The sequence below is a fragment of the Mandrillus leucophaeus genome, unplaced genomic scaffold (assembly GCF_000951045.1).
Source record: "Mandrillus leucophaeus isolate KB7577 unplaced genomic scaffold, Mleu.le_1.0 Scaffold892, whole genome shotgun sequence".
In the NCBI taxonomy this organism is placed as follows: domain Eukaryota; kingdom Metazoa; phylum Chordata; class Mammalia; order Primates; family Cercopithecidae; genus Mandrillus; species Mandrillus leucophaeus.
This window is the reverse complement of record NW_012109719.1, coordinates 750,049-764,177: the sequence shown is the minus strand read 5'-3', so window position 1 is coordinate 764,177 and position 14,129 is coordinate 750,049. Positions and strand designations below refer to the sequence as shown.

At 40.6% G+C, this 14,129-nt stretch overlaps 1 protein-coding gene across 1 annotated transcript in view; it reads left to right on the top strand.

Moving 5' to 3' along the window:
* Positions 1-110: 110 nt before the first annotated feature.
* RECQL (RecQ helicase-like) overlaps positions 111-14,129 on the top strand; it is a 32,483-nt gene continuing 18,464 nt past the window's right edge. Inside the window, exons 1-5 of the mRNA XM_011969477.1 lie at positions 111-331; positions 529-574; positions 2,149-2,209; positions 9,755-9,952; positions 11,112-11,291. Coding sequence (XP_011824867.1) covers positions 2,194-2,209; positions 9,755-9,952; positions 11,112-11,291 — 394 coding nt within the window. The 5' untranslated portion in view covers positions 111-331; positions 529-574; positions 2,149-2,193. The remainder of the gene's footprint in view (positions 332-528; positions 575-2,148; positions 2,210-9,754; positions 9,953-11,111; positions 11,292-14,129) is intronic.

Below are 14,129 nucleotides of genomic sequence, written 5' to 3'. Positions count from 1 at the left end.
CAACCAATAAATCGTAATGTTGTTCGGTGACGCTCATGGTGACCACACCCCTTGACCAATTAGAGAAGGGTGTTATTTGTGATTGGCTGAACGAACCGACCCGGAAGGGTGGATGCTCTCAGCTGGGTGGCGGGAAGATTTTACTCCGGAGCGGAAGAAAGATCGGCTCGAGGCCTGGGTGCTTTGAAGTCGGAGATCCGAGAGTCGGAGATCGGAGAGTCGGACACAGGAGAGTCGGACACTGGAGAGTCAGACACCGGAGAGTCAGACTGGGCTCCTCAGTGGGGAGAGGCTCTGGGATAAGTACTGTTACAGCTTTGAAGGGTCAAGGGTGTGAGTTTCTTTTTTCATCCTTTCCTTTCCTGCTGGAGGGCGAGGCCGGTCTGCAGCGGGTCACTTCCTTTCGCCCACACATTGGCGGAGGAGAAACCGGAACGTTAATCACTGCTCTGCTCCGAGAACTCGGGCCTTTAGGGGCACGTTCGCCTGCTGACCGGTCTTTTGATCTCCCCAGTCTTTTCCATGCAGGAGCCTTGGCCACCGAAGCCTGTTTATTAGCAGCTGCCATTTGTTGGTAAATACTACTGGGGATGCTTCTTCCATCCCCTGCTTCACAGCAGCGGAAGGAAGGGCGTTACTAATATTCAATTACTATTGCCTCTAAATGCAGGTGGCGGGGAGAGAGAGGATTTAGCCTGTGGTACCTCAGTGGCGTTTCCTCCAACATTGATGACTGGCTGTCACCCTGTAACATTTTTCTTGTGGATGCCTAGCTTATACTTCTGAGTGACAAACCCGCTGTAGTTCAATTTCTGGATACATTTTATGTTGAGATATCTTCTGCTAACAAATCACATTATTTTGGGAAGGAGCAGTCTTTTAACGGCATAATCAAAGGAGTCATTTAAAATCGTGGGGGGAAATTGGATATATAGACTGTGTCTTTTCGTAAGGGTAGAAACAGCTCCTGCCGCCTTAGCAAACCTGAGCCCTCACTATATCAAGGCATTTTGCTGGGCTGTGCGGATACAAAGGTGAAGAGATTGAACCCCAGCCCTGCTAAAGGACCTTACAGTCTATGGAAGGAATGTTACATTTCCATTACGTGAAGAGATGTTTGTATAAAGAATTAGAAGTCCTTGGTTTACTCTCCTATTTAGCCTTCTTTTAACGGTGTGGTTATTTCCACATTCTTTAGCAGGGCAAAAAAGAGTCAGCCTATCTTTCCAGCCTAGTGGTGGCTTCAGAATTCTGTGTAGAAAGGGCGAAAGGTCAGCAGTCTAAGGATAGGTGTTGCAGAAGTGACTTTTGGAGAGCATCTTAGTTTTAGAAAGTGTCCATATTAGAGAGATAGAAGAGGTGTTTTTAGGATTATGGGGCATTTAAAGTTTCTACTCTCAAGCCCCATTTTCCACTTGTCCATATGCATGCTTAGGTTTTAGTCATTCATAGATATTTAGAGTTCATTAATACAAACCATTTTCCCCTCCCCCCACCTCTAACCTTGTTGTGTTCTCTCCTTTTAAAATCTAGCTTTTCTATAGAATACCAATTTCTCTTTTAAGATTGAGCTTATATTGTAATTCTTTAAAGCAAGTGCTCAATAAAATGTTAGATGATTAATTTATTATTTATGTTGATGTATTTTGCTTAATCTGGTACACTTGAATCTATCCAATTTATTTATAAGATTGCAGTCCTCCCAGTTTTACAAGTAGGGAAAGAGGCTTAGAGGAACAGCATGTGTAACTTTGTGTAACATAGTAATTTAGTCACATAGCCATGGGTGCTAGAACTGTTGAATATTTGCTGTTTTTTGTTACATCACTTTGTATCTGGTGGATGTTTGCTAAGTGTTATTGCTACTGTATTTGTCATGTATGCGTTTATGTGACTTTGGACACGTCTCTTAAATCTAGGGAGTTAGTTGTTCTGAGTGTTGTGAGTTATTAAGCTGAAATATAGAGAGTTTTCCTTAAAAAATTAGTGTTGAAAGAACCATGTGGTTCTTATTTGAAAGGTCACTGCAGTATATAATTTACTTTCTAACATTTTCTATGCTTAGGAATGACAGATTACTGTTGAGTGAACATCATTAATAGTACTATTTTTAAAAACTTGTTGTCACTGTTGTGCTTTTATTTTTAGAAAGAAATTTGGATTATTTTAGAAACAAATTTGGAAAGAAAAAGAATGGCGTCCGTTTCAGGTTAGTAGCAATGATTACATTTTCTTGTTTCTTCTGTTCTATTTCTATTTGTATGGTATTTGAAAAAAAAATGTTTGTTTTAAAAATTCTGATTATAGAAATGATTTTTTTCAGCTTTTTTATTTAGGGAAAATAGACATTACAAACTTTGCCATGTTAACTATTATTAAGTGAATAATTCATTGGCATTAAATGCATTTAGATTGTTGGGCAACCATCAACACTATCCATCTCCAGAGCATTTTCATCTATGCAAACTAAAATTCTATACTCATTAATTCATAACTTTCCATTACTTCTCTTCTCCTAATCCCTGATAGCCACTATTCTACTTTCTGTTTCTTGACTATTTTAGATACCTCATATAAATGGAATCATACAACATTTGTCCTTTTGTGTCTAATTTTTACCTTATTTGTATCCAAATAAAGGCAATAGCAGAATCATTCTTTTGCCTATTTCTGTTATAGCTGAGTATACACTGACTCCTTCCCCAAAAGAGCAGGTACAAATTATATTTATTCGTCTTTGGGTGATGCTTATTTCTTTTCTTGCTGAATCATGTCCTCCTTAGTAATACTGTAATGTATCGGAGAAGGACCAAATAAACGGAAAAATCCCAACTTGGTTTATATACAAATGTTAAAAAGGAAGAATGGCTTACAGCTATTAGAGTTCTTGTTTTTCAATTGGTCCTGTGGTCATAGCTTGTACTTTACAACTGCCTTCTTCAACTCCCCATTCCATATTCCTTGGTTCTCAGTTGGTAACGGGTCTTTGCTTGGTGGGGACTACTTGCCTTAGTAGTTTCCTGTATTTGGTTATTATAGTTTTCAATTAATTTTAATCACAAGATAAGGGAATACTGAGAGGTGCCTTAGAGGATCTTCTGCTTTCCAGACATACTCCTCCTTATCCCTATAGTGTGGCAGCTGTCTGATTTACTCTTAGTAGTCAGGATCACTTACCCCAGCCAGTACAGTAATCCCCTTCTTTGCCTGTTCATTTGTTGGCATGAGGAACCCAAAGTGGCCAAGTGGCAGTCAACTTCCAGTTTAATGGAACTACTGTTTTTCCCCCTGGTACAAGCATTTCTGTCTTGGTAACTAAGACCTCTAGGCCAGCAAGAGTCCGATGTTTCAAGGATGGGAAGCAAAAATTTCACTAGTGAATCACTAAGGGTAAGGCTCCACTCCCATTTCCACCCCTGATTCCCGTGAATTGTGGTAATGGGAGAAACAGCACTATTCACTCATGTATAGCATGCCATATCCTGGAGGCTACTAGTCCAGCCTTTAAAGTGCTGATAACCAGCCGGCAGCATAATTGAGTCTGCAAAATGCCACTCCATTATTTCCTCAGGCCAGCTGCTTCAGGGTGTTGGAGAACATAGTTAGACCAGTTAATTTCTTAAACATGAGCCTTCCATTGTGCTTCGTTTGCTATAAATGAGTTCTTTGGTCAGAAGTAATTTGGTGGGGAATACGATGACAGTCAGTAGGAATTCCCTGAATTCATGGATGGTGGACATGATAGAGCACTGCAGGTGGGGATGGTAAACTCATATCCAGAGTAAGCATCTGTATCAGTGAGAACAAAGTGCTGCCTTTCATTATAGACGGTTCCAATGCAGTCACTTTGCCATCAAGCATCTGACTGTCCCCACAGAGAATGGCGCCTCCATTGGAACTCAAGGTTGGTATGGGCTGTTTGCAGGTTGGGCACTGAGCTGTGGATGTAGCCAGATGGGTCTTCGTGAGTGACAGTCCATGTTGCAGAAGGCACTTTGTTCTTGATTTGGTTGTGCAAGGACAGGTGTGGTCCATGTCCAGGTCATCTGGTCTACCTGATTAATTATGCTTATCCTTTGTGGAGGTTGTTTTCAGTGAGCATTAACATGGGACTCAAATACCTTCACACTGACCGTTCAGAGAGGTCTATACATACATCTCTTTCTCAGACCTCATTGCCACCAGTTTTCCTATTTGCTACCTTCCAGGTTGCTAACCATCCTGCTAATCATTAACCATTGCCTATGGTACTGTGGATGTATTCCTCTGGCAAAGTGAGTGACTATGTGCATTGCTTACTGCTGACGGGGAGGATTTCCCATCTCCAGTGTTTTTCAGGGCCTCTCTGGAGAGACGCTAGAGTGCTTTAGTTGTTCACTTTCAGGTGGTGACAATATATCATGCAGAGTCTTTTATAAATTAGGCCTGCATTTTGTTTCTTCCTTAGTTACAGGGGATCCCGCCATGAGGTCATAGGTGCAGGTTGAGGAGGAAGAGGCAAAGGGGAGCATGGTGCGTGAGCATTCGGACTTCTTGTTCATGCCTTCGCTTAGAACCTGCTCCCTTTGGCATATACCAGCTCCATTGTGATGTTGGAGGTCTGCCTTATGAATTGATCAGTCAGATGACACCTGGTTGATGATAGGCAACACGGGTCACATAGTCACTTAGTCTCTTGTAAGACCCGGGAGCAACCCAGAAATTGTTTCCAAAAGGGTAAGAGTTCTCTAAGCTTTGCTCCAAAATCCTAATCATCTTTGTTGTGACTCATCTATAGGCCAAAGGTGTCATATAACATCCCCATTCATCACAGACTTACAGCACCATCAAATCTGTTGGGTCATATGGCTCATGACATTACCTCTTGTTCGAGGTCCTACTCAAAACAGGCAAGTTTTGGGGTTACTTGGTAAATTAGGTGTGTGTTGCCTCCCAAATCCAAGTAGTCCATTAGGCTGTGTGCTGCTCTCTTAGTAATAGGAGGGGCCAGATGTCGAAACTTATTCTTCACTTTAGAAGAGGTTGGATCGCTCAACATGCCCCATACCCTTTGACTCTCACCAAGGTGAGAAAAATTCAGGCTTCTGAATTTTTATGGGATTTATCTTATATCCTCTGGCAAGAGTCTCTCTTAGCAATTTGTCTGTAGTAGCTGCTACTGCTGCTTCTTGCTCAGCAGGTCAGGCAAGCGTGATATCATCAATGCAGAGAGCGAGTGTAATGTCTAGTGGAATCAAAAGGCAAGCAGGATCCCTGCAGACTAGATTAGGGCTAGAGAGTAGATACAGCTCTGAGGTGGGAGAGTAAAGATACATTGCTGGCTCAGCAAACTGCTTTTACTGTGCTATACTGTTTCCCTCTGCTATAATAACAGGTACATGGGTATGGAGAATAAAGCATTCAACAGATCAATAGCTGAAGCCAGATGCCAGGGTATGTGTTCGGTCTCATTAATGAAATTACAGCTGGAACAGTGGCTCCTGTTGGAGCTGCAGCCTTATTAATTTTGCCATAACTCACTCTCAATCTCCAGAATCCACTGGCTTCTGCATACACCACATAGGTGAGCTGAATGCAGTGTGGCAGTTGTCATTATCCTTACATCTTTCAAGCCCTTGATGTAGGCAGTAATATTTTTGGTTTGCTGTATTGGTTGGTAAAGGCAGTTTTGCTGGCTTCCGCTTGACCTTTCCTATCATGATAATCCTTAATTATGGGCCAAGAGACCAATGTGTGGATTCTGCCACTTGCTGAATATATCTGTTCTCGGTATACATTCTGGAACAGAGGAAATAATCACATAGCAGATTAGAAGGTCTGTTGTATATCACTAGCAGCCACTGGACTTGAGCCTGCTCCTCCCCCATGCCAATGAGATCACCAGCCTGCCCTTACACTGACTTTCTTAAATACAGAAAATATGAAAATATGGCTATTGCTTTATTTCTACCTTTTAAATCTCTGGCAACCAAAACTGCATTGATTGCCTCACTGAAGTCGAGTTTTTACTCTGACTGGTGGATCACCATGGCATTTTGGTTTGCTAAGAATTAGCATCAGTTCACAGCTAATGTCCAGTAGTTTCTGAGAAGTGATTTCTCTTTTTCTAATGCACAGTTACCCTAATAAACGTCTCTAGTGAAGACTAGTAGGAAGATTCATTACATATATTTTTAGTTGTGTGGTAGAGTCCTTCCCCAAGGGGCTCCAACCTCTGCCTTATTCAAGGGCCTCTGGTTCTATAAGTTGGTTCAGTTCTGGAAATTGGTCGAAGGATGGTCGCTGTGTTGTGGTGTTTCTGGTTCTGTTTACCAGAATCAGAGCTTTTTATTCTGCGTATACAAATCAAGTAATCTATTTCCATTTCAGGGACATCGCAGTCAACTAGCCAATCCAAGATCGTGTGGGTCAGACTATTCTGATTGCTGCCTCAGCTCTGTTGCCCTTCATGGCAACCACATCCACTTTATTTTTGGTCATAAATTCAATTGCCGCTGTTCAGCCCCCATACCTTGGAATCCATCATTGTCGTTGAATCAGGTAGTCTACTTGGAAGATGGTATTTCCCACTGTCATTCCTAGCTTACAGAGAACAGCCAGGGGAGCCCCAGCATCCCTGAAGAGCTCCGCTGATGCTGGGGCTCCCCTCATGACTGTATTTTTCACCGTCTTGGTGAAAGGAGACTCTGGATTCTCCTGGGGGACAGCAAGGGAGTGGATGATCAATCCATTTGATCATCCACTCGGGCACTGCTCTCTCTCTAAGCCTCTGGATACCGTCCTTTAGAGCATACCCAGGAAATTCCAGAAGTCCAGCCTCACTGGACGCTACACCTATTTTATTCCATCCCAGTTTTCTGACATTCATCTTTGAGGCCAGGTTTCAGGCAATGAGCCAAGCAAATTACTACAGCCACTCCTGGCCACTATGTAGAACATTAAGTCCAGAATTTCTTAGTGAGCCCATATCAATAAGCTTAGCTTAATTCAACATTGTATTCCATAAACCCTGTTTCAGTACTTTATGATCTATTCCCATATACATTCTCTAGGTTTCTGATGTAGTTTGGATATGTGTCTCCTCCTAATCTCATGTTGAAATGTGACCTCCAGTGTTGGAGGTGGGCCTAGTGGGAGGTGTTTGGGTCATGGAGCAGGATCCCTCATGAATGACTTGGTGCCCTCCCCATGGTAATGAGTGAGTTCTTGCTCTGTTAGTTCACACGAGAGCTGGTTGTTTAAAGGAGGCTAGCACTGCCTCCTCTCTCTCTTGTTCCATCTCCCACTGTGTGACATACCTACCCCCCTTTGTCTTCTGTCATGATTGGAAGCTTCCTGAGGTCCTCACAAGAAGCAGATGCCAGTACTATGCTCCTTGTATAGCCTACAGAACCATAAGCAAATTAAACTTATTTTCTTTTATAAATTACCCAGCCTCGGATATGCCTTTATATCAATGTAAAATGGATGAACACGGTTTCTCTTGATATATTTTGGCACATGCAGCTCTTTTGGTGCATATCATGTCTTTCGACCGGTTACATCTTTGTGTTTTATCCTCTAGGACTTCCTGGATCTTAAAGCACTGGAAGGTGGTAGAGGCTGATTCTGAGGAGGATTAGCAGCCCCATACAAGGCAATGAGGACCATTGTGGGGACTTCAGTTAGGAGGACATTGTTTCAGAAAGGGGAGGCAGGTTAGAAGAGACTTGGCATAATTTAGTGGTTTAAGGTAACCTGCTTCATTGGAGTCTGCCCTTATGTTCCCCTCCAAATTTCAGAGCCTCCTTCCCAGTCAGTGTGCTGACTTTATAGTAAGAGTCCCTGCAAGGTTGATAATTCAGTTTGTACTGAAATTCAGCCATCTGCAGGATTTAGACTTACAGCTCTTTTTCCAAAATATTGGCCCTGTACCTATAGGGGATAAGGTTTTTTTAAGGACAGTCATAGAAACTTTGAGGTCCCTTAATGCAGATCCTACATTTTTCCCCTGAGTTCTTTGCACACTTAGAAGCAACCAGTCAACCCCAGTATTCTCACCAAAACGTCTGTAACAGCAAACACTTTGTCACCCACAGCCTTGCCTTCTCTAGTATTTATCTACTGGTGTCTATGGATGATGATTTAAATAACTTTTTTCACTGCGTGGTGACATAGAACAGTTATGTTCCCCTTATCAGTGGAAACAGGGTTATTAATGCCTTGAAATCTAATCAGATCAGAAAACCAATTCTATGTGGCCCAGAAGCAATTCAGAGAACCTATTAAGTTTCTGTTCTTGTGGATCAAAATTCTGTATTGGTTAGGGTTCAATCAGGTATGCTGAACCATTATGAGTGCTGTAAGTTTTCTTATGGGGATTAAACCTTATGTGATCATGGGAGCTGGTTAAGCGGCTATCCCTGAGTCAGCTTCTGGTCCTGAAGTCAGCAGTACCAGCAGTGAGAAAGGAAGATGGGTGTGAAGTGTGGGAGGGTATGGATGAGCTGGAAGCTGCAAGGATAGGTTGAAACTCATGAGGACAAAGTTAGGATGCTGGTGTCCTGCTGAAAAGCTAGTGTTCTTGTCACAGAGGGTTGCTCAGCAACATGACCAAGAAGCCAAAGAAGCTGTGGGCCAAGTTGCTCCACCGAGAAGATTTAGCAGGAGCTGGGGGAGCTGGCTTCTGCCCCACATCAACAAAGTGAGGTAGCAGATTGCTAATATCATGAGTGAGTTGCAGAAGCACCTGGCCTTAGGCCAACCATCCCAATGTAAAACTGGCTGCTGCTTTATTTCTGCCTTCTAAATCTCATGCAGAGTTCACCTGTGGCCAAACTTAACCCAAAGTCATGTAGGGAAGGGTTGATACAAGGGATGATGTACAACATGTACATCAATGTACAACATTGATGAAGTTGATAAAATGAAATGTACCAATTTCATTGTGCAATTGGTACAATGAAAAGGCACCCTGACATCCTATTTTAAGTCACAACCATAAATTTTATCTCATAAAGGGACACATTAAACCTGTATACTGATTAATGCAGGCAGGTATATGAGAACACACCAAGAACGTCTAAGATTTTTCTAGCTTCCATTGATGTGGTATCAAAAAACATCTCACTTTTTGACTTTAATACTTTGATTAGAATCATACACTGAGGTTTCTTTATAAATTAGTTACAAAGGAGATAAAATGCCAATTCGAATACTACACTTGATTTCTCTTACTTACTACATCCTCTTGTTTATAATTACCAACTCCTTATCAACCATCAAATGAGCCCAAATAGGAATGCCTTCAATAAAGTACTAGCAAAGTAATTAGGGCATTAGCTTCCTTTTGCTTCAAAGTCTGTTTTAGTTAAATGACTTAGGAGATTGTTAGACCACTTCTCTCCAACATAATAAAAAAATTATCATGTATTAAATATTTGACTGTGTACCAGGTACTGTGTCTAGAACTCTTAATATATTATCTCACTAGCTCTTTATAAAAAGACGATGAAAGTTAGATATTATCCTCATTTTACAGGAGGGGAAATGGGGATACAGGTAGGCATCTTGCCTGAGGTCACTCAGCGGGTAAAAGGAGGACCTGAGATTTAACTCAGGTCTGTATGACTCAAAAACATGCTCTTAACCATTCTGCTATGCTACTTCAAGTTCATCTGTAATTGATATGGCGGGGAACACCCACAAATCAGTCTGGAAACCTAAAGTTGTAATTTACTCTGTCTAATCATTGTATCCCCGCTGCCTCCCATAGCTCTGACTGAGGAACTGGATTCTATAACCAGCGAGCTACATGCAGTAGAAATTCAAATTCAAGAACTAACGGAAAGGCAACAAGAGCTTATTCAGAAAAAAAAAGTCCTAACAAAGAAAATAAAGCAGTGTTTGGAGGATTCTGATGCCGGGGCAAGCAACGAACATGATTCTTCACCTGCCGCTTGGAATAAAGAAGGTTAACGTTTCTTTTTGCTAGTTTTGTTTCTTCTCATTTTTTAAAAAGCTAGAATGAATTCTTGCTGGGTCAGTGCTTTCCAGTAGGCTTAGAGGTGAAAGTGGCCATTTCTCCAGTGGAATGAGAAACTTGCAGGTGGATCATTCTTTCCCTGTGTTCTATAGTCTTTAAATTAAGCTTTTATTATTCAGACATTTTTTTTCCAATTATTGTTCTAGCAACATTGATCATGCTTAGAAAATGAGATACTTACTTTACCTGCATTAACAAACAAGAAAAAAAAATTCAAACTTCTTGCCAAAGTTTAGATCATTTTCCTGCCCTAGTGAACAAACCTTTCATGATCCAAGATCTTATCCAACATCATGTTTATCAATTATAAATGGAATACTATAATAGGATAATTATAATAGAATAACTCTAGAAGGAATTGTGGTTTTTGTGGATGTTGCTTTTCAATGATTCACGTCTAAACAAGATATTTTCACCAAAAATTCCAGATAATTGTTCACTTTGTTCTTGATATTTGAGTATTTGATGATGCTGTAAATTCTCTAATCAACACTGAGACTATTTTTCAAATACCTGATCGAACACCTTCCTCTCTTGTGTGGGTTAATTCTCAACTGGCAAATTTTTACATTCGTTACTTTTTTTTTTTTTTTTTTTTTTTTGAGATAGGGACTTTTTTGAGATAAGGTCTGGCTTTGTTCCCCAGGCTGGAGTACAGTGGCACAACCACAACTCACTGCAGCCTCAAAGTCCCAGCCTCAAGCAATCCTCCCTGCTCAGCCTCCCTAGTAACTGGGACTACAGGTGCACAGCACCACACCCAGCTACTTTTAAAAACTTTTTTATAGGGACAGAGTCTTGCTATCACTTGAGGTCAGACTGGTCTCGAACTCCTGAGCTCAAGTAATCCTCCTGCCTTGGCCTCCCAAAACTGTTGGGAGCATAGGCATGAGCCACCACGCCTACTGTGTCTTATAACACATCGTTTAATTTGTTTTTGCTTAGCTAGTGAGTTAATCTCAAAATTATTATCATAAAAGTTTAATGGTCTGTAAGTATTAGAGGTCTTATATATATTTGTCTCATTCTTATCAAACTTCTATAATAGTCTTATATGTTTGTCTGATTCTTATCTTTCTTTTTCTAGATTTTCCATGGTCTGGTAAAGTTAAAGATGTTCTGCAAAATGTCTTTAAGCTGCAGAAGTTCAGACCACTTCAGCTTGAAACTATTAACGTAACAATGGCTGGAAAGGAGGTATTTCTTGTTATGCCTACAGGAGGTGGAAAGAGCTTATGTTACCAGTTACCAGCATTATGTTCAGATGGTGTGTACTAATACAAATTAATTTAGAATTGAAAAAGTGCTTTGTCATCATACATTTTAAATTCTTTTAAAAAATAATTTCTAATCATACATATGTAAAAATCAAGTACATTTTTGTTTGATTTCTTCTATATTAATAGAAATTTAAAGTTTCGCTCAAAGGGGGAATTTATTTATTTTTTATTTTAGGTTCGGCGTATATGTGCAGGTTTGTTACATGAGTATATTGTGTGATGCTGAGCTTTGGACTTCTAATGATCCGTCGTCCGAGTAGTCAACACAGTACCTGATAGGTAGTTTTTCAACCCTTGCCCTCCTCTCTCCCTAAAGGGGGAATTTTTAGAACTTCTGAGATTAATCCTTTTATCTGGTTCCTGAAACATAAATTTAAAAGCATATTGTACTGAACATTCAAAATCCTCTCTTCTAAGCTTTTCAAAACCCTATACTAAATTACTGTTAATCATATTCACCCTACAGTGCTATAGAACACTAGAACAGAAAATAAAAGGGGCAAAAAACCCCAAAAATGTTGTAGGAGAAGCAACTCTAGAAGAAGAATCAGTAGACCTGAATTCTAGTCCCAGATCTTCATTGAGTGTCTGCCACGGTGCTAGGCGCTGGGAGGTACAGTAGTGAGCAAAATGGGCGTGGTCTTAGTTTTCACAGAACTCATAGTGTAGAGTAGCACTTTCTCAGACGTTAGTGTACATAAGAATCACCTGAGGATTTGATTACATGCAGATTCTGATTTTATGTGAGACCAATGACCCTGCATTTCTAAGTTCGCTGCTGCTACTGATATTACTGATTGGGGAGTAGCAAGGGGTCAGCAAGCTTTTTCTTGAAAGGGTAGTAAATAATATAGGCTTGTGGTCCATATGGTCTCCTTGGCAACTCTTCAGCCCTGCCATTCTAGCACAAAAGCAGCCACAGGTAACGTGTAAACACATGGGTGTAGCTGTGTTCCATTAAAATAACTTACAAAAATAGGCAACCAGCCCTTACTTTGTTGATCCCTGGTTTAGAGAATACGGGTAATTGCAAGCAATTGCAATAAGAATTTTGGGATACAGGTTTTAATAGGGAATTAAGACTGTACAAAGATCTAGTCTAGGGGCTGTCAGGGAAAACTGTTCTGAGGGAGTGGTGTTTAAGCTAAAAGTTAAAGGGTGAGTAGGCAGAAGGGACAGGGAAGGAAGGGTGTTCGTTTCAGAAAAGCAACATGTGTGAGATCCAAAAGCAAGAGAGAACATTCACATTATGATGTATTCAGTAACCTAGAGGAATTCCTATGTGGCAGCCAGTGGTAAGATATGTGGAAAGAGTCTTATTTTTAAAAACTTTTCCTTATTTTAGCAGGAAGCCATTGAAGGGTTTTACACAGGTAAGAGACTCATTATTTCATGGTTTAGAAGGATAATTCTAGCAGTTAGATGAATTCCAGATACATCTGGAAGATAGATTCAGTGGGACTTGGTATTTATTGCCTGTGGGGAAAGGAGAAAGAATAGTCAAGAATGATGCTCAAATTTTAGGCTTGGACAAATGGTGAGGTTCTTCACTGAAATGGGGTACACTGGAGAAAGAACTCTTGGAAATGGAAAGAAGGAAGATGATGAATTTATTTGGGACATGCTGAATTTACGATGCCTTTAAGATATCCAGATGGAATTGTCCTGAGTAGGAGGATGTTTGTGTCTAAAGCCTGGTGTTAGAGGTCTGAGTTGGAGATTGTTAGTGTGGAGATGGCACTGAAGCCATTGGAATGAATTACAGAGCAGCATAAGAAGAGAAGAAGGCCTAGAACAGAAACCAGAACACCAAGAGTTTAGGGATAAACAGAAAGAGGGCTTGCAGACAAGGCTGAGAAAGAGTAGCAACATGTAGGATAACCACGATTGCATGGTGTTACTAGAAGCCTAGGGAAGGGTGTGTTTGAAGGAGTGGTTAATAGTGATGTCTGTTAGCAAAATGTCAAATACGATAAGGATTAAGTTTCAATGAGTTTAATGACAAAGGACTCATCTATGACCTTAGCTGGAGCAATTTTATTGAAATGGCTGGGTGGAGACCAAATAGCAATGGTTTGAAGTGAGTAGGAATTGAGGAAGTGGAACTGGTGAGTGTGGGATGCTCTTTGGAAAAGAATGGCTATGAAGGGAAGAAGAGAGGGGGCCATAAATTAGGTGTTATCTTAAGTCTACTCCAGCTGCTATAACAGAATGCTTTATATCAGTTAATTAACAAACGAGAAGTTTACCGCTTGCAGTTCTGGAGGCTGGGAAGTCCAAGATCAAGATGCTAATAGATTCTGGTGTTTAGAGAAGGAGTGTTTCTCATAGATGGCACCTTCTTGCTGCACCCTCACATGGTGGCAAAGAAAAGGCATCCTGTTAAACTTCTTGTAAAATGGCATTAATCCAATCCCACTTATGAAAGCAGAGCCCTCATTACTTAATCACTTCCATGGGGATACCAACATTCAGACCATAGTGGGTGTTTTCCAAGATGAGAGAGACTTGACCATGTTTAAATGCAATGAGTAGGTGCTAGTCAGGAAAAGTGAAAATAATAGGAGAGAGAATAATTGACTGGGCAAAATCCCTAATAAGGTCGTAATTTGATTATGTTTTTTAAACATGTCTGCACTCTGCCAAAGGTGGTTGTAAGAAACGAACTACAGAAACGTAAAGCCATATAATTTTAGCTGTAGAATAGCTTTTGTACTTTAAACAGTTTCAATTATAAGGAAGGGGGCATATTACTATAACTTCATTCAGACAGTAAACTGTTCACTGAGCTCTACTCAGCATAAATTAATCTCGTATAAAAAGTA